The sequence below is a fragment of the Hemiscyllium ocellatum genome, chromosome 44 (genome assembly GCF_020745735.1).
Source record: "Hemiscyllium ocellatum isolate sHemOce1 chromosome 44, sHemOce1.pat.X.cur, whole genome shotgun sequence".
In the NCBI taxonomy this organism is placed as follows: domain Eukaryota; kingdom Metazoa; phylum Chordata; class Chondrichthyes; order Orectolobiformes; family Hemiscylliidae; genus Hemiscyllium; species Hemiscyllium ocellatum.
In genome coordinates, this window is record NC_083444.1 from 23421446 (window position 1) to 23447344 (window position 25899).

The 25899-nt window shown below is 47.5% G+C and overlaps 2 protein-coding genes across 6 annotated transcripts in view; one reads left to right on the top strand and one right to left on the bottom strand.

Moving 5' to 3' along the window:
- Positions 1–14201, bottom strand: part of gps2 (G protein pathway suppressor 2) — a 38432-nt gene extending 24231 nt beyond the window's left edge. Inside the window, exons 1-4 of the mRNA XM_060854634.1 lie at positions 14107–14201; positions 12357–12484; positions 5879–5988; positions 5225–5343 (exon numbers count right to left, since the gene is read on the bottom strand). Of these exons, the coding sequence (XP_060710617.1) occupies positions 5225–5343; positions 5879–5988; positions 12357–12450 (323 nt within the window). The 5' untranslated portion in view covers positions 12451–12484; positions 14107–14201. The remainder of the gene's footprint in view (positions 1–5224; positions 5344–5878; positions 5989–12356; positions 12485–14106) is intronic.
- A 224-nt stretch (positions 14202–14425) lies between these two features.
- The window catches only part of neurl4 (neuralized E3 ubiquitin protein ligase 4), a 138666-nt gene continuing 127192 nt past the window's right edge, over positions 14426–25899 (top strand). For all 5 annotated transcript variants that reach the window (XM_060854813.1, XM_060854814.1, XM_060854818.1 and 2 more), the window contains exon 1: positions 14426–14680. In XM_060854813.1, coding sequence (XP_060710796.1) covers positions 14516–14680 — 165 coding nt within the window. In that variant the 5' untranslated portion in view covers positions 14426–14515. The remainder of the gene's footprint in view (positions 14681–25899) is intronic.

Below are 25899 nucleotides of genomic sequence, written 5' to 3' on the forward strand. Positions count from 1 at the left end.
TTGGACTGGGGTGGACAAAAGTTAAAAATCACACAGCACCAAGTTATAGTCAAACAGGTTTATTTGGAAGAACAACCTTTCGGAGCACGGCTCCTTTATCAGGTAACTAGTGGAGTAGGAACATAGGACCCATAATTTATAGCAAAAGATCATTAGTGTCATACATTGATGTGATATATTGAACAAATGAAGGAGCAGCGGTCCAAAAGCACGTACTCCCAATAAACCTGCTGGTTGAGAACCTGGTGTTGTGTGATTTTTATACCAGAAATGAGATTAGATTACTTACAGTGTGGAAACTGGCCCTTCGGCCCAACAAGTTCACACCGACCCGTCGAAGTGCAACTCACCCAGACCCATTCCCCCACATTTACCCCTTCACCTAACACTACAGGCAATTTAGCATGGCCAATTCACCCGACCTGCACATTTTTGGACTGTGGGAGGAAACCGGAGCACCCGGACAAAACCCATGCAGACACGGGGAGAATGTGCAAACTCCACACAGTCAGTTGCCTGAGGCGGGAAATGAACCCGGGTCTCTGGCGCTGTGAGGCAGCAGTACTAACCACTATGCCACCGTGCTGCCCACCCCAAACAGAGAGTCAGCTGGCAACAGCAGCTGATTGATCTCTGAACTAGTGACCAGTTACCAATAACAAAGGGTTTCTACCTGTCAATTAGTATGTGATTGATTCTAAGGCAGTGCATGCAGTGCACCTACTTGAGACTGTGAGCAAGACACAGAGAAACTTCTGACCTCCACCACCTCAAAAGCTCAGTTCTCTGCAGTAAAAAGTAGCTTTAAGCTTGAAGAAAATTAGGTTACTATTTCTTCTTACAGCAGTTGCTGTAAGGTGTGACTTCTAGCTAAGTCAAGACCTTTCTACAACTATGAATCAAACACCAATGTCTCCTCTAAACTAGGGAAAGCATCGGGGGAACAAAGACCAAGTAGTAGCACTCTGACCACTAAACACCATCTCAGCAGGACTGTGAACAGGAACCAGTGAACCGCCTTCCTAATCTCTTCCTCTGTACGTAACACCCATGATTTTTATCCCATGTCTGACAAAGTGCGTGCGCGCATAGGCATGTGTGTGCGTGGTGGGGGGCTTGAAAGGGATTCATTTTAACAAGTCGTCATGTGCTGACAGTTCATAACTGTATACCACTAGCGACAAGTCTATTTACTGATAGTGGTTTGTTAAGAACAGAAACCTGGTCCATGCTTTCTGTCAACGTGGCTCTGAAAGTTATCCAAATTTGGGTATTGCATACTTTTTAAAAAAACTTTAAATTTTACGTTGACTCCAAGAATAGCACGGCTTGATTTCTGAAGCTCTACTTTCAGTGAGGTATAACATCACTCATGAAACGTCCTCGCACGAAGGAAAAATTGCTGTCCTTACCTGGTCTGGCCATGTGACTCCAGAATCTCAGCAATGTGGTTGACTTTTAACTGCCAGCTCAAATGGGCCTAGCCAGACACTTATTTCTATTAGCCACAAGAAAACCTCAAATGAGGAATGAGATGGATGGGCCAGCGAAGACACTGGAACAAGAGCAAAATCAGCCTTCTCAACCAATCGACATTTGCTGGGAGGAAGCAAGGACTGCAGATGCTGGAGATCAGAGTCGAAAAGCACAGCAGGTCAGGCAGCATCCGAGGAGCAGGAGAATTGACGTTTCAGACATAAGCCTTCATCAGGAGCCTATGTCCTCTAGTTGTAGACTCTCCTACCCTGTGACAGTTTTTTGGGGGGTAATATCAAAAAAGGAAGATCTGTCTCATGGTCTAGTTATGCAATAGTTTAACGTACTCACAGAATTGTTCCAGGCAAGACCATCACAGAATCCCCCACTATCAACATCCTGAGGGCTATCATTAAGTACAAACTAAATTGGACTAAGCGTATAAATACTATGACTACAACAGTAAGATAGAAACTAGGAAGCCTGCAGTAACTAACTCAACTCTCCAAGCCTGTCCACCATCTACATGGCACAAGTCAGGTGTGTGCGACTGGACTGCTGCCAGCTGACTCTGTTCAGGCACAGCCCTTTTGGCCAGTTACTTGCTTCCAAAACAGGAATACAGTACTCCCCATTTGCCAGAATAAAGGCAGCTCCAACAACATTTAATAATAAAGGCAGCTCCAACAAACTTGACACCATCCATTTGATTGGCACCTTCACAATAAACATACCCTCCCTCCACCACTGACATGCAACACACTGCAGAATTTCACCAATACTCCTTTGACAGCACTTTCTAAACCTATGGCAACAAACATCTAGAAGGGCAAGGGCAGCAGATACATGGAATGCCATCACCTGTGAGCTCCCTTCCAAGCCACTTCCCATTATGACTGGGAAATATATTGCCTTTATTCCAGTGGACTCCCTCCTAATCAGCACTGGGAAAACCCTATGCAGTTGCAGTTCAAGAAAGCGGCTCAACACCTTTTCACGGGCAGCCAGGAATGGGCAATTAACATTTGCCAAGCCAGCAAATTTCCCATGGATGAACTTTCAAAATAAACCGGGGTAGCTCACGTTACACTGAGGGTTGGGAGTTGATGCATTTGCTATGTTTTGTACTGAGGCCAAAGCTAAACCACTCAGGATTAGGTTAGATTACTTAGAGTGTGGAAACAGGCCCCTTGGCCCAACAAGTCCACACCGACCCGCTGAAACGCAACCCATCCAGACCCATTCCCCTACATTTAAAAGGAGTAGCACGGTGGCTCCGTGGTTAGCACCGTTGCCTCACAGCACAAGGGACCAGGTTTGAATCCAGCCTTGGGCGACTGTCTGTGTGGAGTTTGCACATTCTCCCCGGGTGTTCCAGTTTCCTCCCATAGTCCAAAGAAATGCAGGTTAGGTGCATTGGCCATTGTGTTCAGGGATGTGCATACTAGGCGGACGGTCTATGAGAAATGCAGGGTTACAGGGAGAGAGTAGTGGTGTGTTTGGATGGAATGCTCTTTGGAGCATCACTGTGGACTTCATAGACCGAACAGCCTGCTTTAACACTGTAGAGATTTTATCATTCCCTCCGTTTACTCTGCAGGAAACCACACAGCCCCTTTCCACATCCCCTGTACTTCCCACCGCTCTCCTAATTCCTGTTCATTTCCTTACAATACTTGGTTCCAAGGCTGAGGTGAAGGTACAAATGTTTGGCCAGTTATTTGACTGCAAATGCCATTAAGAGAGGTGTCTAGATGGGTGTACAGAGTACTGAGTTGAAAAATGTGGTGCTGGAAAAACACAGCAGGCCAGTCAGCATCCGGGAAGCAGGAGAGTCGACATTTCAGGCATAAGCCCTTCTTCAGGAATGAGGCTGGTGTGCCAAGCGGGCTGACAGAAAAGGTGGGGGGGGGGAATTTGGGGGAGGGTGCTGAGAATCCGATAGGTGGAAAGAGGTGAGGGTGAGGGTGGAGGCGGAAAGGTCAGGATGAAGATTGCAGGTCAAGAGGGCGGTGCTGAATCCGGGGGTTGGGACTGAGATAAAGTGGGGGGAGGGGAAATGAGGAAGCTGGAGAAATCTACATTCATCCCATGTGGTTGGAGGGTTTCTAGCGGAAGATGAGGCGCTCTTCCTTCAGGCGTCGTGTGGTCAGGGTCTGCCGATGGAGGAGGCCAAGGACCTACATGTCCTTGGCGGAGTTAAAGTGTTCGGCCACGGAGAGGAGACCACATCGGGTGCAGCAGATGCAGTAAATGATGTGTGTGGAGGTGCAGGTGAATTTGCGACGGATATGGAAGGTGTAGGTGAATTTGCGATGGATAAGGCCCCTTGGAGCCTTGGAGGGAAGTGAGGGGGGGAGGTGTGGGCGCAAGTTTTGCACTTCTTGCGATTGCAGGGGAAGGTGTTGGGAGTGGAGGTTGGGTTGGTGGGGGGTGTGGACCTGACGAGGGAGTTGCGGAGGGAGTGGTCTCTCCGGAACGCTGATAGGAGTGGGGAGGGAAATATATCCCTGGTGTGGGGTCTGTTTGGAGGTGGTGGAAATGACGGAGGATGATATGATGTATCTGGAGGTTGGTGGGGTGGAAGGTGAGCACCAGTGGAGTTCTGTCCTGGTGGCGATTGGAGGGGTGGGGTTCAAGGGCGGAGGTGCAGGAAGTGGAGGAGATGTGGTGGACAGCATCGTCGACTACGTCGGAGGGGAAATTGCAGTCTTTGAAGAAGGAAGCCATTTGGGTTGTTCGGTAGTGGAATTGGACTCCTGGGAACAGATGTGGCGGAGGCAAAAGAATTGGGAATATGGGATGCGCATTTTACAGGGGGCAGGGTGGGACGAGACGTAATCTAGGTAGCTGTGGGAGTCGGTTGGATTGTAGTAAATGTCTGTGTTGAGTCGGTTGCCAGAGATAGAAATGAAGAGGTCTAGGAAGGGGAGGGAGGAGTCTGAGATGGTCCAGGTAAATTTGAGGTCGGGGTGGAAGGTGTTAGTAAAGTGGATGAACTGTTCAACCTCCTCATGGGACCACGAGGTAGTGCCAATACAATCATCAATGTAGCGGAAGAAAAGGTGGGGAGTAGTGCCAGTGTAGCTGCGGAAGATGGACTGATCTACATATCCGACGAAGATGGCAGACATAGCTGGGGCCCATGTGGATGCCCATGGAGAGGAGACCACATTGGGTGCAGCGGATACAGTAAATGATGTGTGTGTGGAGGTGCAGGTGAATTTGCGACGGATATGGAAGGATCCATTGGGGCCTTGGAGGGAGGTGAGGGGGGGAGGTGTGGGCCCAAGTTTTGCATTTCTTGCGGTTGCAGGGGAAGGTGCTGGGAGTGGAGGTTGGGTTGGTGGGGGATGTGGACCTGATGAGGGAGTCGCGGAGGGAGTGGTCTCTCCGGAACGCTGATAGGGGCGGGGAGGGAAATATATCCCTGGTGGTGGGGTCTGTTTGGAGGTGACGGAAATGACGGAGGATGACAGAGTACTGACCAGCCAGTCTGGGAAACAGGAAATCCCCTTCCTACGCAGAGGCTCATCGTAAAAGCAGATGTGCAGACAGGCAAAATACAGAGGGTAGGATCAGACTTGGTGACATTGCCCAAGCCTCCTCAACATTGTCGGGTTCACACTTGGCTGAGGGGCCAGGCAGCAGCCGCAAACCAGCTTATTCTACTGCAGGGAGCCTCAACTGCCTCATGTAGACCTAGCCTCAATCTTAGCAGGAAATCATCGAAAAGTAGGAGTCATACCTCTGTTCCTTCATCTTGGCCCGCCTCTTCTCCTCCTCATGCAGGACCTTTTTCAGCTGCAGAAAGAGCTGGTGCTTCTCTTCCTGCAGATTCTGCAGTTTCAGCTCCATCTTGGAGATCTGGGGACAGTGATGGAGCAATGAGTGAAGGTGGTAAATTGAAGGCTTTACAGCACAGGGTTCGACTGCTGAAAGATCTTCATTAACACCAAGTGCCACATTCACTCCACATGCTGTTTTAACAGTCTTTCCCCAAGTGAGGAAGTGTTCCCCACCTTTTGATCTGCATTCATAAGGCAGGATCTGAGAAGCACAGAGTCTTCCCTTAGCCTGCCCAAGACTTGGCCACAAAACAAAACTTGATGGCCCAAAGAGTCTTCTGTGCTGCAGCCCTCTTTAAACTGTTGCACAGACCATGCCCAGCTTCTGGCATTGGATATTCCTCCCATTGCCATACACTTATCCCATCAAATTCCCACATCAGAGACTAGTGCACTCTCAAAATGAGGGGGAGGCATTCACGCCAGTTGCGGATACTCTCTCCCACTGGATCGAGATGGTACTGGACCCTTCTAGCTGGTAATCACTTGCTTGGTCGGTGTCTGGATTCAGTAGCAAGACAAACCTCTCCAGCCATGCCAGCCTTGAACGTTACCTGTTCCTTTGTCTCTTCCAGTGACATGCGCTCCTCCATCTCTTTCTTCCTCTTACGTTCCTGTTCTTCTTTCATCTTCTGCTCCATCATTTTGTCCACCTCCTCTTCCTCTGCAATGAAAGCAGTTACAGCTTTCCATTTCTTATTTTAAATTAGATGTCTAGGTCCACTGGAATTTAGAAGAATGAGATATAATCATATTGAAACATGCACAATTCTGAGGGGAGTGCAAAGGTTAGATACTAGAAGGTGTTTCTTCTTGTGGAAGAGACTGGCACTGCTGGACAGAAGTGCCAAAGACAGAGATAAGGAGAATTGTTTTCTTGGAGAGGGCGATTAGTCCGGAATTCTCTTCATTAGGAAGTAGTGGAGGTTGGGATTTTAAGCTTATTCAAGGCTGAAAATGGATAGCTATTTGATTAATAAGAGTGTTGAGGATTATAGGAGGAAGACTGACAAATGAATTGACACCCGCAGCCAGATCAGCCACAATAGTGTTGAAAGGTGGGGCAGATTTGAAGGGCTAAATGATTTCTGAGGTTTGTGGTTTTATGTAGGGAAGGTCAAATACAGGTGGAAATTCCACAGAGAATGACAGAATCCTTAGGCATATTGATATGCAGTAGGGTCGTGGCATGCAGGTCCATAGATCACTGAAAGGGGAAGCGCAGGTAGATTAAAAAAAGGCCTATGGCATACTTACCTTTATTGGAAGGGGCATTGAGTACAAGGATAGAAAAGTTATGCTCCAGCTTCATAGAACTTTAGTTAGGCCATCCTTGGAAGATTGTGTACAGTTCTGGTCACCACACTACCGGAAGGATGGGAATGCGTTGGAGAGGGTACAGAAAAGGTTTACCGGGATGTTGCCTGGTATGGGATAGAGAGCGTCGACCTGACAGAAGTTTATAAAGATTGTGAATGGCTTGGATAGAGTGAAAAGTATGAGGCTTTTTCCCAGGCTGGAGGGGTCAATAACTGGAGGATACAGATTCAAGGTGTGGGTGGGTGGGGGAGGGGGGTGGGTGGGAAGCAGGTTTAAAGAGAGATGTACGAGGCAACTTTTCCACACAAAGTGTGGTGAGTGCCTGAAACGCACTGCCAGAGGTGGTCCTGAAAGCAGACACAATCACAGCATTCAAGAAACACATGAAGAGGAAAAGAACAGAGGGATACAGATCCTGTGTGAGGACAGTTTTAGTATAGAAGGGCAAAATGTGTCGTCGATGCATGCTTGGAGTGCCAAAGATCCTGTTCCTATGCAGCATTGTTCTTTCTTTGTAAAGCAAGCTACATGGAATTAGGTCACAGATCAGCCACTTTGTTTACTATACAATGGAACAAGCTTGACAGGGACTGAATAGCCCCCTCCTGCACCAAATAAGAGGCTGCAGAGAAAACAACACTTGGGGCTAGCTCCCTGACACTCAGAGGGTTTCCAATCCAGCCACCATATCTAACAGGAAGATTCCTGCTATCCACATCTACAGTACTCCCCATCATCTTCTCTTAGTGGATCAAAGACAGCTGACTGGGTCTCAGCCCTTGGGCTCTATCCTGACAAATCCTGTTCAGACTCTGGCAAACCAGGCAACAGTGGAAAAGAAGAGCTGATGGTGTCGGGGGTAACATATTCACATGGATAGAAGATTAGTTGGCTAGTAGAATACAGTGTGCATAAATGGGTCTATGTCTCATTGGCAGGATGTGATGAGTGGGGTTCCACAGTTGTTACATAATGAAGGGAATGAAGGCAGAGTTGCTAAAATCAGAAATGGCACAATGATAGGTAGGAAGGAGGAGTTGTTTTCAAAAAGCTATACAAAGATTGAACCAATTGGCAAACATCATGTACATCTCATGCAATGTGAGCAAATGTGAGTTGTTCAATTTGGCAGGTGTAAAGACTATATATTTTGTTTGAAAATAAAAACCAGAAAACCAAATTTTATTGTTATGACTGGAAACAAACTGTATGTCGTTCACTCATAGGCTACACAAACATACATGATTTTTGTGAGGTTGATACTTGTGACACACATGCTCACACCAAGATCCTTAGGTTGGAAAAAAAACTACCAAGCACCAGCTTTTGGATTGGTTGTAAGCAGAGGTTTGTCACAGAACAGAGCTGAGAGAGAATGGCTGAGCTCCCATGTTTCCACAGACCCACAGCAAACCAGATTGTGCTCACCCACCCTCACTGGGAGTAGGAGAGAAGTAACGCTGAAAAGACTCTGCAGGAAAAGAACTTAAATCAAGCCCAAGTCCAACTGACCAGCCACTGAATTGAGGAATGCTTCAGTCAATGATAATACAACAATTCCAAAAATCAGAACCATGAAACAGTCACTTCATCTACTCCAGTGGGAGAAGTGAGGACTGCAGATGCTGGAGACCAGAGTTGAAAAATGTGGTGCTGGAAAAACACAGCAGGCCAGGCAGCATCCGAGGAGCAGGAGAATCGATGCTTCGGGCATAAGCCCTTCTTCAGGAACGTCGATGCCTCACCTACGCCAATGCTTTGGACTCTTGATCCACAGACTTTTCTCCTTTTTGCTTATTATCCCCTGGCAATATTCCCGAAAAAATGTTTGCCTTGCTCTTGCCATTTGTCATTGAATGTGTGTGGGTTTAGATTTCGAGAGTTTCAGTTTAAGTTTGCATATTGGTAATTAATAGTCTGTTTTGTCACCCATGAGAATAACAGAATCCCTGCAGTGTTGAAATGGGACATTTGGCCTAAAAAGTCCACACCGATCCTCCAAAGAGTAACCCATCCAGACCCATTCCACTACCCTATTACTCTACATTTCCCATGACTAACGCATCTAAAATACACGGCTCTGAACATTGTGGGCAATTTACCAAGGCCAATTCACCATAACCTGCACGCCTTTGGAGAAAGCTAGAGCATCTGGAGGAAACCCACACAGACATGGAGAGAACATGCAAACTCCTCACAGACAGTCACCCGAGGCTGGAATCAAACCCGGGTGCCTGATGCTGTGAGGCAGCAGTGCTAACCACTGAGCCACCAAAGAATTGCAGGATAAACCTAATATAATAAGCTCGTTTTTGGTTTCTTGTTCATCGGGAGCTTCTTTTCTCTTCAATATTGATCACAGACATGCATTAACCATTCGAGGGGGTTAAATCGATCATCTTAAAACTTGTGGGATAGAGGCACTTAATTTCCAGCAAACCCTTCATATCAAGGTTGTGACACAGGAAGAACCAAAAGGCAGAGTACTCATTGAATTCCCAGAGTGTGCAAGTTGGCTATTCAGCCCATCGAGTCCACACCAACCCTCCGAACAGCAATTCACCCAGACCCATGCCCCTATCATATCCCTATAAACCAACACTTCCCACGGTTAATCTACCTAGCCTGCACATCTGTTGGTCACTTACAGGAAATTTAGCATGGCCAATCCACCAAACCTGCTCATCTTTGGACTTTGGGTGGAAAGTACCTGGATTAAACCCACAATGATAGGGGGGTAGCGGGAAATGTGCAAACTTTACACAGAGAGTTGTCCAAGGGTGGAATCGAACTCAGGTCCCTAGCGCTGTGAGGCAACAGCGTTAACCACTGAACTGAATTGCCGAACAGAAAATATCTTTAGAATTCCTAACACAGAGGCAGGTCTAGGTATTTCAATCCAGAGCCACACAACATTGGTATCCAGATTCAACATGTAACACTAGGATTTATAACCGGAGAAAATCAACATAAAAACTAGAATATTATGCCTTTGTTAAACAGGGCATTGGTAAGCATATCTCAAATACTGTGTTCAATTTTTGTCTCCTTACTAAAGGAAGGATGGAAATGCACTGGACACTGTTCAGAGGTTTACTCTCTTGACAGCTGGAATGAGTTGTCTTACGAGGTTAGGTTAGACAGCCTAGTCTTGTTTCCACTGGAGTTTAGCAGAGCAAAGAGTAACTTGAAAGGTATGGTCTTGACAAGGAGGATGTGGAAAAGATGTCTTCTCTTATGACGACTCCAGAATTAAGGGACACGGTTTTAAAATCAGGGGTCACCGTTTTAGGGCTGTTTGACACTTAAAAGAAAAATAAGTTAATATTTGACAGTCAACATGGCTTTGGCAAGGGCAGGTCATGTCTGACAAATTTAATTGAAATTCTTTGACGAGGTGAAACAGGCAGTAGATGTGGGTTTCAGACAGCACTTGATATGGTGCCAATATGCCAGGTTGGTTCACAAATTAGAGACGTTTGAGATTGATGGATCCTTGGCAGCATGGAATAGAATTTGGCTAAAAGATAGGAACCAGAAGGTAGAGTAAATGGATGAGCATTTCTCAGATCGGAGACAAGTGATATATCCCAGGGATCAATGTTGGGACCCTTGTTTTTTCTGATTTATATTAATAATTTGGAGAAAGGTGTTGAGGGCAAAACCTCTAAATTTCCAGATGATACTAAGCTAGGGAGAATAGTGAATTAAAGGATAACATTTGGGGTGGCACGGTGACTCAGTGGTTATTACTTGGACCTCAAGCACCCAGATTCAATTCAACTCTTGGGCAACTATTTGTGTGGAATTTGCACATTCTCTCAGTGTCTGTATGGGTTTCCTCCCACCATCCAAAAAACATGCAGGTTAGGTGAACTGACCATTGCTAAGTTGTCCAGTTATGTGCAGGCTAGGCTGGTTAGCCATGGGAAATGCGGGGGAACGGGGATAGTAGATCTGGGTGGATGCTGTTCAGAGGACAGGTGTGGGACTTGATGGGCTGAATGGTCTGCTTCCACACTGTCGGGATTCTGTGAGTGACTTCAGAGGGACATTGACAAATTTGCCAAATAGGCAAGCTGCTGAATTTCAATGCAGAGTCACGTGAGGTAATGCATTTTGGAAGAAACATGGAGAGACAGTACACGCTCAATGGTACAACTTTGAGGGGAATACAGGTGCAGAGATACCTCATGATTCACATGAATAATTCTCTGAAGATGGCCAGGCAAGTTGAAACAGACGTTAAGGCGGCTTGTGGGACCCTTGGGTTTATACATATAGGCATAGAATAGAAAAGCAAGCAAGTGATGCTACCCCTCTACAAATCATTGGTCAGACCACATTTGGAGTATTGTGCTCAATTCTGGGCACCTTATTTAAGGAAAGATCTTGGAGAGAGTGCCAAGGAGGCTTGCTGGAGTTATACCAGGAATTAGGAACTTTAGATACAAGGAATGATTGCAGAAATTGTGCTTATTCTGCTTGGAGCAGAGAAGGTTAAGAGGTGACCTTATTGAGGTATTAAAATATGTGAACCATTTTGTTAGGATAAAGGAGTATATTCTGTTTCCATTGTTGGTATGTCAGTAACAACGATTTCAAGATTGTCAGCAAGAAAGCTAGGAGAAACATCTTTACTCAGAGTTGTTAGGATTTAGAATGCATTGCCTGAGGGAGTAGTGAAGATGGATTCCATACAAGGTCTTAAAAGAGAGCTGGAGAGACAGAAATATTTGAAAGGGATGAATTTAATCAGCTACAGAGATCGGGTTGGAGAATGGGACTAGCTGGGTAGCTCTGTCAGGAACAGAGTGGTGGCACAAGTGCGGGAAGATGGGTTGAGCAAGAGAGTTGATGAAGACAGGCAGGGGATGGGCGAATGGGTGGAGCAGGAGGGTTGGTAACAGGCAGCGTGGGGGGGGGCAGCGGAGAAGGAACAGGCAGAGCGATGGTGGGTCAACAGGTAGAGCATGGGGGTGGTTAGACGGAACGGGTAGAGTGAAGGGGTGGGGAGTACAATGGGGAATGAGGTGCTGGGTGGAATGGGCAGAGGGAGTGGGGAGGGCACAGGCAGAGAGAGGGGATTCGTACCGTTTATGCCTTAACTGTCTCATTGATAACATAGGATTACGACTCTCTGGATTGATTAACAGGCTGTGGGCAATGTCCTGTGAGGAATGATTGAGTAAGTACTGCCTATGTTTCCTGCATGATCTCAACTTGATCCTTGGGTACTGAGACTGTTCTATGGGTATAATTTGAAGACTCAGGTGCTATATTTTCCAGAGTTTAGAAACATACAAACTTCTTACAGAAGGAAGAATATTTCCCCTGTCTGGGAGCACTAAAACAGGGAGAAAGAGTCTTTGAATAATTGGTTGCCATCTCCCAAATTTTTATAAAGCTAAATGGCCTCCTTAAATTCCAATTTCAAATGGTCTCCAACACTTTTGCCCCAGAGTACTGCAAAGTCCTGGTGCGTTTCTCCTATTCCCTTTTGGAAAGTCTCATTGAATTTGCTTACAGTCTACCAGATCGCAACAACTCAGCATTCCGATTTAACAACAGGACATATCCTAGGGAATAAGTGAAAGCATTGCAGCGTACAGCTTTTTGTTTTCTGTTGAACATTTTGCCAGACTGCCCTGTCTTAATCTACCTGCCATTCACAACGTCGACACACTTGCTCTTCCTTCCCGGGACCCTTACCTTGTCGCTTGCGTGCTCTCTCTTTCATGATGTGCTGGTGAAGCGCTCGCGCCATCGCGCTCGACATTTTGGGTCGTTCCAGTAGGGCTGGCATCGTCTCTGTTTCAGAAGGAGCCAGACACTAGAAGCTAGAATAGGAACAAGAAAACGTCATCATCAGCTTTGTGAGAGCAACAAAATCGCAAGAGAGAATTAGATGAACTTGATCTCACTACACTGTCTCTTAATACCATCTGGTGCAACACAGCTCATAAGAACACCTGAAAGCTCCCCTTCGAGACACATGTATCCTTAACTTGGAACTATAGTGCTGTTCCTTCACAGCCACTGGGTCAAACTTATGGAACTCTTTTCCTTATCAGCACTGTCCCTACACCTCAGGGGCTGCGGCACATCACCACCTTCTCTAGGCAATTTGGAGATGCCGGTGTTGGACTGGGGTGTACAAAGTTAAAAATTACACAACACCAGGTTATAGTCCAACAGGTTTAATTGGAAGCACACTAGCTTTCGGAGCGACGCTCCTTCACCAGACTTCTCTAGGGGAAATAGGGATCAGCACACCTTACAGAGAATGTGCTGCAGAGAAACAGCTCATCAAAACCATTCTGTTTTGCTTCAAGACAAATACAAATCCAGAATGAACCAGTCATGTTGGACTGGACCCCAGCAATACAGGAATCTGTCAGAGTTCCCCAAATTGCGTTCTCTTTCAAAATACACTGGCTACAGCCAGGTTCCCCTTCTCACATATAATGCTTTCCCCTTGCCAAATCTCCCTCTTCTTCCCTGATCCCCATCCCCTATACACATTACCACTGCTCTCATCATTACTTCCTCCCCTCTCCATTTCCCTCTCACTGCTCTACCCATTCACCCCCACAAATCCCCATCTCCTTACAAATCCCCCCTTCATCCCCACAAATCCCCATCTCCTTACAAATCCCGCATTCATCCCCACAAATCCCGCATTCATCCCAAATCCCCATCTCCTTACAAATCTTGCATTCACCTCCACAAATCCCCATCTCCTTACAAATCCCACAATCACCCCCACAAATCCCCATCTCCCTACAAATCCCACATTCACCCCCACAAACCCCCATCTCCTTAAACATCCCGCATTCACCCCCACAAACCCCCATCTCCTTAAAGATCCTGCATTCACCCCCACAAATCCCCAGCTCCCTACAAATCCCGCATTCACTCCCACAAATCCCTATCTCCCTTCAAATCCCACATTCATCCCAAACCCCCATCTCCTTACAAATCCCGCATTCATCCCAAATCACCATCTCCTTACAAATCCTGCATTCACCCCCACAAATCCCCAGCTCCCTACAAATCCCGCATTCACTCCCACAAATCCCTATCTCCCTTCAAATCCCGCATTCATCCCAAACCCCCATCTCCTTACAAATCCCACATTCATCCCAAATCCCCATCTCCTTACAAATCCCACATTCACCCCCACAAATCCCAATCTGATTACAAATCCTGCATTCATCCCAAATCCCCATCTCTTTACAAATCCCTCTTCACCCCCACAAACCCCCATTTCCTGACAAATCCCCCCTTCACCCCCACACATCCCCATATCCTTACTAATCCCCAAATCATCACAATTCCCCCATTCACCCCCAAAGATCCATACTTCCCACGGTATTCCCCTCCCACGTCCCCTTTCCTCCTTCCCAAATCCCTATCTCCATTCTCTCCCACCCACATCCCCTTCTCTTCCCTTCCTCACCATTCCCTGTGTTCCAGGCCGTGGGCCTATCCCCTACCACTCTGTCTCTGTCCCTGTCCCCCCTCTGTGTCTCGACCCTCCCTGACTCCGCCCACCGTCACATCCACCCCGCAGGCGTAAAGCGAAAGGCACCGCAACAGGCCGGCGATAACCTGACGCGCGATGGTGTCGTAAAGCGAGGCTCCTCCGTTGGGGGTGGGGGAGGAGAGGGAGAAACGAAAACCGCCCCGCAGTCGTAAAGTGGATCGAACGGCTGCCCCGCAGCCGTCGAGCAGACTGGTCTCGCGCCCCGACCTGCAGCCCGTGGGGGAAGGCTGTCGTGAAGAGGCGGTTGTCGCGGAGCAGGAGCGGGCCTGAGGGGGAGGGGGTGGGGGTTAAGCCCCTCTCTCTATCTCTCTCGGCGCTGGCAATGGCGGCCGAGTTTCACCTGAGGACCGGCAAGCTGGTGGCGTTGCTGAACGGTAACCGCACGGCCAAGCGTAACAAGCCGACCGAGGAGTTCAACCACGGGCTGGCGATGAGCCGGGAGCCGCTGGGGGACGGGCAGCTCTTCCAGGTGCGGATCGACAGGAAGGTGAGTCCCTGGGGGGGGGGGGGGGAGAGAGAGGTATAACCCCCACCCGGGGGAGGGGGAGGGGGAGGGGGAGTGGGAGTGGGGGGGGTGAACTCAACAAGAAATCCCGGTGATTGAGGCCTACACCAGGAGATGCAGGGCAAGGGGAGTCTCAGGGGACAAGGCAAGGGGGATCGGGATGAGCCCCCTCCTCTCTCACATTGCATTTTTAAATAATATTTAATAATTATTATTAGTGCCCCCCCCCCCCGCATGGGTATTAATGCAAGGAGTGGGGCTTATAAGATGGAGTTTGCCACCCCGCATCTGAGAGGAGCCTCAGCTCCAGACTGGCATCTGTCTGCCACAATGTTACTGTTACATCGCCTCTTCCACACTCCATCCAGTTTAAAATTCAACCCCCCCCTCACCCCATCACTTGGTAAAGATTCCTGTCCAGGATGCCATTGGCTGCCATTTCAAAGCCATCATACCACCGGCTCCGTAAGGCCAATGTGATGTACAACGCCATCTCCCAGCGAGAGCCCAGGTGCAAGAGGTGCCAGGGGAATGAAGCATAGGTAGAAGGTCCCAGAAGGGCTCAATGGGTTGGGCAGCGACATAGAGAAAGAAATCAAGATGATATTTTGGTTCGCTGGCTTGGTGCTAAAGCTTTGGTTAAGTTGAACTGCACCATCTGGTGCCAAGGGCTCTTGAGTGGTTCGCATGATGGGGTGCACCAGATAACAGCCATTATAAACTGTCAAGAAAAGTATAGCACAGGGTTAGGTACAGAGTAAAGGTCCCTCGACTCTGTCACCATCAAACACTCCCAGGACAGAGGCAGCTTGAGACTAGATAGAGAGTAATGCTGCTTATATGTTATGCCGATCCAACATTCCCAGGATAGGGACAGTACATGGTTATATACTGACTGAAGCATTCTCTACTCTTTCAAACTGAAAGTAAACAGAGAGTAAAACTTCATCAACGTTTGCCCTATCAAACACTCTTGGTACTAGGACATCACAGGGTTACACCATGAGTGAAGCCTTCTCTACTCTGTCCACATCAAAACCTCCCAATATAGGGATGGCACGGGGCTAGATACAGAATATAATCCTACTCTTTTACACTGAAAGTTAAGTCCCCTCAACACTGTCTTCATCAAACACCCCCAGCATATTGAAAGCAGGTATTTAGATACAGAGTCCATCTTTCTACTCTTTCAGAGCAGCTCAGTGGTTAAGCATTGCTGCCCTCACAGTGCCAAGGACTCAGGTTCGATACCACCCTGGGGTGATCAGATCGAATGGATCAGTTGAAGCAACAGTCAGAGATAATGAGGAATTTACAAGAGCAACAAGAGGGGTGTGATGGATAGCAGTTATAGGAAGGGAGAAAAGCTGCAGAAACAGTCAGAGAGATGGGTCAACTCCAGGAAAGGTAAGTGAGGTAGGCAGGTAGTGCAGAAGTCTTCTATGGCTATTCCCATTTCAAATAAGTATGCTGTTTGGGAAAATTAGGGGGTAACGGATTCTCAGGGGAATGTAGCACAAACAGCCAAGTTTCTGGTATCGAGACTGGCTCTTATGTAATGAGGGGAACGTCGGGTTCCAAGAGATTAATTGTGTTAGGGAACTGTCTAGTCACAGGCACAGACAGACGTTTTGTGGCCAGCAACGAAAAATCAGAATGGCGTGTTGCCTCCCTGGTGCCAGGATCAAGGATATCTCAGTGCAGAATATTCTCACCCGGGGTAGAGGGCCCTGCAGGAGGTCATTGTATATATTTGGATCAATGACAATGGAAGGGAAAAGGATGAGATTCTGAAGGGAGAATACAGAGAGTTAGGCAGGAATTTAAAATGGAGGTCCTCGAGAGTATACTCAGGATTACTCCCGGTTCTACGAGCTAGTGAGGGTGGGAATGGGACCATAGATCAGATGAATGCACAGCTGAGAAGCTGGTGCAGGGGAGAAGTGTTCTCATTCTTGGATCATTGGAATCTCTTCTGGGGTAGCAGTGACCCGTACAAGAAGGGCGGATTGCACCTGAATTGGAAGGGGACTAGTGTACTGGCAGGCAAATTTGCTGGAGCTGCTCAGGAGGATTTAAACTATTATGTTAGGTGGGGGTGGCATCCAGGGAGAAAGTGAAGAAGGAGATCAATCTGAGACTGGTACAATTAGGAAAAGAAGCGAGTCAAACTGTCAGGGCAGGCAGGGACAAAGCAGATAATGAGGTAGGACTGATAAATTAAACTGCATTTATTTCAATGCAAGGGGCCTAACAGGGAAGGCAGATGAACTCAGGGCATGGTTAGGAACATGGGACTGGGATATAGCAATTACAGAAAAGTGGTTCAGGGATGGACGGGACTGGCAGCTTAATGTTCCAGGATACAAATGCTACAGGAAGGATAGAAAGGAAAGCAAGGGAGGAGGGGGAGTGGTGTTTTTGATAAGGGATAGCATTATAGCTGTGCTGAGGAAGGCTATTCCCAGAAATACATCCAGGGAAGTTATTTGGGTGGAACTGAGAAATAAGAAAGGGATGATCACCTTAGGGGGTCTATAATACAATCCCAATAACAGTCAGAGGGAAATTGAGAAACAAACTTGTAAGGAGATCTCAGCTATCTGTAAGAATAATAGGGTGGTTATGGTAGGGGATTTTAACTTTCCAAACATAGACTGGGACTGCCATAGTGTTAAGGGTTTAGATGGAGAGGAATTTAAGTGTGTACAAGAAAATGTTCTGATTCAGTATGTGGATGTACCCACTAGAGAAGCTGTAAAACTTGCCTTGCTCTTGGGGAAAAAAGGCAAAGCAGGCGACTGAGGTGTCAGTGGGGGAGCACGTTGGGGCCAGCGACCATAACTCTATTAGCTTTAAAATAATGATGGAAAATGATAGACCAGATCTAAAAATTGAAGTTCTAAATTAGAGAAAGGCCAATTTTGACGGTATTAGGCAAGAACTTTCAAAAGCTGATTGGGGGCAAATGTTCGCAGGTAAAGGGACGGCTGGAAAATGGGAAGCCTTCAGAAATAAGATAACAAGAATCCAGAGAAAATATATTCAAGTTAGGGTGAAAGGAAAGGCTGGTAGGTATAGGGAATGCTGGATGACGAGAGAAATTGAGAGTTTGGTTAAGAAAAAGGAGGAAGCAAATGTCAGGTATAGACAGACAAGATCGAATGAATCCTTAGAGTATAAAGGTAGCAGGAGTATACTGAAGAGGGCAATCAGGAGGGCAAAAAGGGGACATGAGATGGCTTTGGCACATAGAGTTAAGGAGAATCCAGAGGGTTTTTACAAATACATTAAGGACAAAAGGGTAACTGGGGAGAGAATAGGGCCCCTCAAAGCTTAGCAAGGTGGCCTTTGTGTTGAGCTGCAGGAGATGGTGAGATACTAAATGAGTACTTTGCATCAGTGTTTACTGTGGAAAAGGACATGGAAGATATAGAAAGTAGGAAATAGATGATGACATCTTGAAAAATGTCCATATTACAGAGGAGGAAATGCTGAATGTCTTGAAGCACATAAAAATGGATAAATCCCCAGGAGCTGATCAGGTGTATCCTAGAACTCTGTGGGAAGCTAGGGAAGTGATTGCTGGGCCTCTTTGCTGAGATATTTATATCGTCGGTAGCCACAGGTGAGGTGCCGGAAGACTGGAGATTTGCTAACATGGTGCCACTGTTTAAGAAAGGTGGTAAGGACAAACCAGGGAACTATAGACTAGTGAGCCTGACATTGGTGGTGGGCAACATGTTGGAGGGAATCCTGAGGGACAGGATGTTCATGTATTTAGAAAAGCAAGGACTGATTAGGGATAGTCAGCATGGCTTTGTGCGTGGGAAATTCTGTTTCACAAACTTAGTTGAGTTTTAACAAAGAGGAGAAAGTGAGGTCTGCAGATGCTGGCACTCCCTCCGTGACTTCCTCGTCAGGTCCACACCCCCCCATCAACCCAACCTTCACTCCCGGCACCTTCCCCTGCAACCGCAAGAAATGCAAAACTTGCGCCCACACCTCCTCCCTTACTTCTCTCCTAGGCCCCAAGGGATCCTTCCATATCCGCCACAAATTCACCTGCACCTCCACACACATCATCTATTGCATCCACTGAACCCGATGTGGCCTCCTCAATATTGGGGAGACAGGCCGTCTACTTGCGGAACGTTTCAGAGAACACCTCTGGGACACCCGGACCAACCACCCCGTGGCTCAACACTTTAACTCCCCCTCCCACTCCACCAAGGACATGCGGGTCCTTGGACTCCTCCATCGCCAGAACATAACAACACGACGGTTGGAGGAAGAGCGCCTCATCTTCCGCCTAGGAACCCTCCAACCACAAGGGATGAACTCCGATTTCTCCAGTTTCCTCATTTCCCCTCCCCCCACCTTGTCTCAGTCAAATCCCTCGAACTCAGCACAGCCTTCCTAACCTGCAATCTTCTTCCTGACCTCTCCGCCCCCACCCCACTCCAGCCTATCACCCTCACCTTGACCTCCTTTTACCTATCACATCTCCATCGCCCCTCCCCCAAGTCCCTCCTCCCTACCTTTTATCTTAGCCTGCTTGGCACACTCTCCTCATTCCTGAAGAAGGGCTTATGCCCGAAACGTCGAATCTCCTGCTCCTTGGATGCTGCCTGACCTGCTGCGCTTTTCCAGCAACACATTTTCAGTTTTAACAAAGAGGGTTGATGAGGTCAGAGCCCCATGGGAGACTGGTTAGCAAGGTTAGAATACAGGAAGAACTAGCCATTTGGATACAGATCTGGCTCAAAGGTAGAAGACGGAGGCTGGTGGTGGAGGGTTGCTTTTCAGACTGGAGGCCTGTGACCAGTGGAGTGTCACAAGGATCCGTGCTGGGTCCACTTCTAGTCATTTATATAAGTGATTTGGATGTGAGCAGAGTTTGCAGGTGACACCAAAATTGGAGGTGTAGTGGACAGTGAAGAAGGTTACCTCAGATTACAATGGGTTCTTGATTAGATGGGCCAATGGGCTGCAAAGTGGCAGGTGGAGTTAAATTTAGATAAATGCGAGGTGCTGCATTTTGTGAAAGCAAATCTTAGCAGGACTTATACACTTAATTAGATTAGATTCCCTACAGTATGCAAACAGGCCCTTCAGCAAGTCCACACCGACCCTCTGAAGAGCAACCCACCTGGACCCATTCCCTACATTTACCCCTGACTAATGCATCCAACACTATGGGCAATTTAGCATGGCCAATTCACCTGACCTGCACATCTTTGGACTGTGGGAGGAAACTGGAGCACCTGGAGGTAACCCAAGCAAACATGGGGAGTATGTGCAAACTCCACACAGTCAGTCACCTGAGGTTGGAATCGAGCCTGGGACCCTGGTGCTGTGAGGCAGCAGTGCTAACCACTGAGCCACCGTGCCACCCCTTAGGGAGTGTTGCTGAACAAAGAGTTCTGCGAGTGCAGGTTCATAGCTCCTTGAAAGTAGAGATTGCAGGTAGAGAGGATAGTGAAGGCAGCGTTTGGTATGCTTTCCTTTATTGGTCAGAGTATTGAGTACAGGAGTTGGGAGGTTATGTTGCAGATGTACAGGACATTAGTTCGGCCAATTTTGGAATACTGCATGTCATTCTGATCTCCTTCCAATTAGAAGGAAGCTGCAAAACTTGAAAGAGTTCGGAAAAGATTTACAAGGATTTGCCAGGGTTGAAGGATTTGAGCTTTTGGGAGATTGGACAGGCTGTGGCTGTTTTCCCTGGAGTCTCAGAGACTGAGGGGTGACCTTATAGAGGTTTATAAAATCATGAGGGGCATGGATAGGATAAATAGACAAAATCTTTTCTCTGGGGTGGGGGAGTCCAGAACTAGAGGGCATAGGTTTAGGGTGAGAGGGGAAAGATATAAGAGACCTAAGAGGCAAATATTTCACGCAGAGAGTGGTGTGTGTATGGAATGAGGTACAAGAGGAAATGGTGCAGACTGGTACTACATTACAGCATTTAAAAGGCATCTGGTTGAGTACATGAATAGGAAGGGTTTAGAGGGATGTGGGCCAAGTGCTGGCAAATGGGACTAGATTAGGTTAGGATATCTGGTCAGCATGGATGGGTTGGATGGAAGCGTCTGTTTCTGTGCTATACTCTGACTCTGTGGAATTTGCACACACTCCTCACATCTGCTTGGCTTTCCTAGGGGTGCTCCAGTCTACTCCCATAAAAATGTGCAATTTATGTGGATTGGCCATGCTAATTTGCCCATAGTGTCCAGTGATGTGAGGAAAGGTGGATTAGCCATGGGAAATGCAGATTATGGCAGTAGAGTGGTGTGGGTATGTCTGGGTGGGATGTTCTTCAGAGAGTCAGTGTGGACTCGTTGGGCTGAATGGCCTGCTTCCACGCTGTAGGGATTCTATGATAAACCAAAATCAGAGCATCCTCTACAGTTTTAAAACTGAAATTAAAACCCCCTCTCCTCTTAAAGCTGAAAGGAGTCTCGGAATAAAGTGACATCTGTATTAAACGCTCCTAGGACAGGAACAGCAGAGGTTTAAACATGGAGTAAAGCTATCTCCACTCTTTGAACTCCAAGTAATTGGGAAGTAAACGTCCATCGACACAATCCCCATCAAACACTTCAGGACAAGGCCAGCAAGGGATTAAAAACAGATTAAACTCCCTACTTCTTAATCGAATATAAATTAACAGCGAACAGAAACTTGTAGAATGAAACAGAAACTTAGTAAATTAAAATAATATTATTGACTCATAGAGTCATATAGCATGGAAACAGACCCTTTGGTCCAACTTGGCTGTGCTGACCAGACATTCCACTCTGGCCGATATCCCTTTAAACCTTCCCTATTCACATTCCTATCCAGATGACTTTTGATTGTTGTAATTGTACCAGCCCTCTTCCACTTCCTCTGGCAGCTCATTCCAAACACGTACCACCGTCTGTGTGAAAAAGTTGCCCCTCGGGTTCCTTTTATATCTTTCCCCTCTCACCTTAAACCTAAGCCCTCTAACTTTGGACGCTCCTCCCTTTGGAAAAACGATTCGGCCAGTCACCCTATCCATGCCCCCCATGATTTTATAAACCCCTACCAGGTCACCCTCAGCTGCTGACACTCCAGTGAAAAAAGCCCCAGTCCCTTCAGCCCCTCTCTATAACCCAACCCTCTAATCATAGCAACATCCTTGTAGATCTTTTCTGAACCCTCTCAAGTTGAATAACATCCTTCCTGTAGGATGACTGGAATTATGTGCAAATTCTAGAAGTGGCGTCACGAATGTCCTATAAAGCTGCAACACGACATCCCAACTCCATACTCAATTGTGCTGATGAAAGAAGGCAACACCTTCTTCACCACCCTGTCAACCTGTGACTCAATGTTGTCTGGGCTGATGATGCATCCCAACCCCTGCGCTGCTCATCATTTTTTAAAGACCTCTACTGCGCTGGTGAGCATTGCATGTTCCCTCTCCAGGGACACCTGCTTGTAAACATAACTCTGAAAGAGGAGCAGACAGTCAGGATTGTCAGAAACCTTGGCCAGACCCAGAAGAAGGCCCATCAACTAGTCAGCCTGCTCCGAGTGCCCTTAAATCAGGAGCATAGGACTGAAGTCCAACCAATATCGAAGGAGCAGCCCCTTCAGAAACTGAACAGGGCTTGCAAACTGAAACATTCTACATTGACATGACGCACTGACACCTACTTGTCACAAAATCTACACTTGGCCTGGCAACCAGTGGATGTACTTAGTCTGTGATTGTGTGGGACCGCCACATGCAGCACTCTCCACCAAGCATCCCCAAAGGAATAGGGGAGGACCCACAGGGGATCTTTGCTGCGAGAGGGCAAAATGGTGTCCAAGCGACAGGCAAAGGTGCAGAAGTGGAGAGCATGCAACAGCAGCCTGCACAGGATTTCCCAAAGTCACCTCAGATTGTGGGGCGCCACGTCATGGGGAAGGGTCTTTTACATAGGATTGATGTTGAGTTCTGGATGGGCAGCGCTCAGTTTATCCAGAAGCCCACCACACACCTGAGCCACTGAGATCTTGCATGAGGCATGGGGGCTGAGCACCTTGTCCTTCAGGTGTCAGCCTGCAAAACGGATGTTGACCGACACCCTCTTGGTCAGCTGTGCGGGGTCATCCAGCCCCCTCCTCTGCCATCTAATACGTCCCTGACCCTGGTCAGCTGAGCATCCCAAGCCCTCCCCTCCTTGCAGCAGCAGAGAGCTCGCTGACAGAGGAACCTGTTCCTGAGCATTGGCTCCTTTACAATAACTGCCACTCCTACAGGAGGAGCATTGCAACATGACCTGACCGTGTTCCAGACTGTGATCAAGCCCCAGTGGAAGCTAGATAATTCCTGGAAGGACATCAGAGGGCGAGACTGTTCCGTGACCAGGAACCTCACTTTGATGTTGAGGCCGCACACCTGACAGAAGAAATATGTCATAAGGGCCTCCCAGCATGGAGGTGGGTTGATGTAAAGATATTACTGCAGAGCCTGAAGGTGGAAAGTTGTTATCTAGATGCGGAGGCACACTGGCCCCTGACTCCTGTCTTCAAGTAGTAGACTTGGGACTATAGCAGGGATTGCTGCAGCAGTGCTGCCTTTTGTCCCAGAAAAACTCAAGCTTCTGGAGGGTTTGACAAAGCCAGAGGTTAGGACCAAAGTGAGCAGCTGGTACCATAGCATTGCAGCTGGTTTATGACCAGCACTCGCACCGTGTGAGACAACACTCCTGTCTCGTGACCTCGGTGAGTGATCACCTTGGTTTCAAGTCATGCCAGTTTGTTGACCAGGATTCCTTGTCAGGGCAAAGATGGCATCCCAAGCAGAGAAAGTGAGTGGTACTCTACAAGAAGCACCGAGCTGCTCCTGCAAGGAGTCCATCTGCTGTTGATTGACTGGAAGTCCTGAACACTTTGTCCAGTTGATCCTTATGGAGGACCCCACAGAATAAACCTTCTGGCGCTCGTGCATCTTTTGTGAGTCAGTCCTGTCCATAAACCTGAGTGTGTCATTGGTGTATATCGAAAGGACCACCCCCACCCTCCACACAGAGTTAGAGATGACAATCATGTCGTAAAGAAGCGCAGTTAAAGAGAATGCAATTGTCTGGACAGGGGCAACACTGGGTACACTCCCCTTCCGAAACATAGGGGTGCCGTCAAGGACCCACTAACCTTCACCAGACACTCCACAGCAGTGTACAGAGGTTGGATCTGGGTGACTAAAACCCAAAGGCTGACAGAGGCCTGAGGGAACACTCATGACCCACTCTGTCAAATGCATTTTCATGATCAAAGAAGAGAAAGGCACTCGACAGACCAGCCCTCTGGGAGTGACGGGTCATGTCCGGGCCAGGTTGATGTTATTGTGGATGCTGCAGCCTGGGACTGATCAGACTGATCTAGGTGGGTTTTGTGATCCAGCATGATACCAAAGTGAGACAAAAGCACTCTGCTCAAGATTTTGTCATCCGTGCTAAGGAGGGAGACCTGACCCCGTTCTTTAATAAATGGATATTTCCAATTTTGGGCAACAGAGTACTCATGGCCCTGTGCCAAGAGGGGCATCGCCACAGCAGTCAAGGGAACTGGCTCTAGGCTGCAGTCAGTAGCACCAACAACAGACTCGGCTCCAAGCTCCAGGTTCCACCACCAGCAGGGTAAAGCTAGCTCTGAAACAAAGGCTTTGCTTTTGATGTTTCAAGAGCTTAACAGACAGAAATTACATCTCGATTTCCCCCCCCCCCACCCAAAAAAAAACTGGAAGATGTTTTGGCTTTAGTACAAAAAGGTTGAGAGAGGTTAAACCACATGTCACTAAATTATTATTGATATCTGACATCATTTCACCGAAGTCCAAGAAAATATTGGTCGTGGATTTGCCTGTGAGGTGAACAAGCCACTTTGACAGTACCGTACCCAAAGGTTATCCAGTAACCGACCCGTCCCCACCAGTACTGTACCCCAGTGTTATCCAGTGACATACCTGTCCCCCACCAGTACTGTACCCCAGTGTTATCCAGTGACATACCTGTCCCCCACCAGTACTGTACCCCAGTGTTATCCAGTGACATACCTCTCCCCACCAGTACTGTACCCCCGTGTTATACAGTGACATACCTCTACCCACCAGTACTGTACCCCAGTGTTATACACTGACAGACCTGTCCCTACCAGTACTGTAACCCAGTGTTACAAAGTGACAGACCTGTCCCCAACAGTACTGTATCCCAGTGTTATCCAGTGACCAACTTTTCCCCACCAGTACTGTACCTCAATGTTACAAAGTGACAGACCTTTCCCCACCAGTACTGTACCCCAGGGTTATCCAGTCACAGTTCTGTCCCCACCAGCACTGTACCCGAGAGTTATCCAGTCACAGACCTGTTCCCATCAACACTGTACCCGAGGATTATCCAGTAACAGATCTGTCCCCAACAGTTCTGTACCCAAGGGTTGTCCAGTGAGATACCTGCCACCACCAGTATGGTACAGTGATGAACATTAATCCAGTGTATTACTGTCTCCAATAACCTCTTAATGTTCCATTTTCACTTTTCCCTGAAGAAAACAAATGGTCCTTCCTCCATCCCTTCAAAGTCAGTATCTTAAATTTTCAAATACCTGAAGTTACTATGGTGAGATTACAGGCATGTGCACAGCCCCGGAATGTTCCCTTCTTGAAGAAAACTCCTGAACCAGTTGAGATTTTAACCTTCTTTGTTATTTCACTTTCAATTTGTTCATTATCTATATGGTGATATGTCCTTGCTGCTTCTTGGGATGTACTTGAGTGCGAGAGCCACTCTTCTGCCTCCTTGTCAGCGCAATTACTCTGCGACCACTCAGTCTGAGAGTGACAAACCCAGCAGACACGCCCTAAACTATACCTGGCCAGGCTTTTTATTGCCGTCTTTTTAGTGTTCTTTGCTCTTTGAAAGCATGGCTGAAGAAACAAGACAACAAGGCCACGGAGGTAGTAAAACTGAAGAAGAGCAGGACCAAAATTTGCTTATGGGGATGTATATGTGGCTAGCTTGGCTCGCATTTATTGCCCAGCCTTCATTGTCCTGAAGAATGTGGGAGTGAGCCACCACCTTGAACCACTGCAATCCATGTGCTGTTCGGACACTGTTATAGGCCTGACTAAAACCACTCAAAATATATTCAGAGGATAGTCAAGACTAAACGTTTTCTTACTT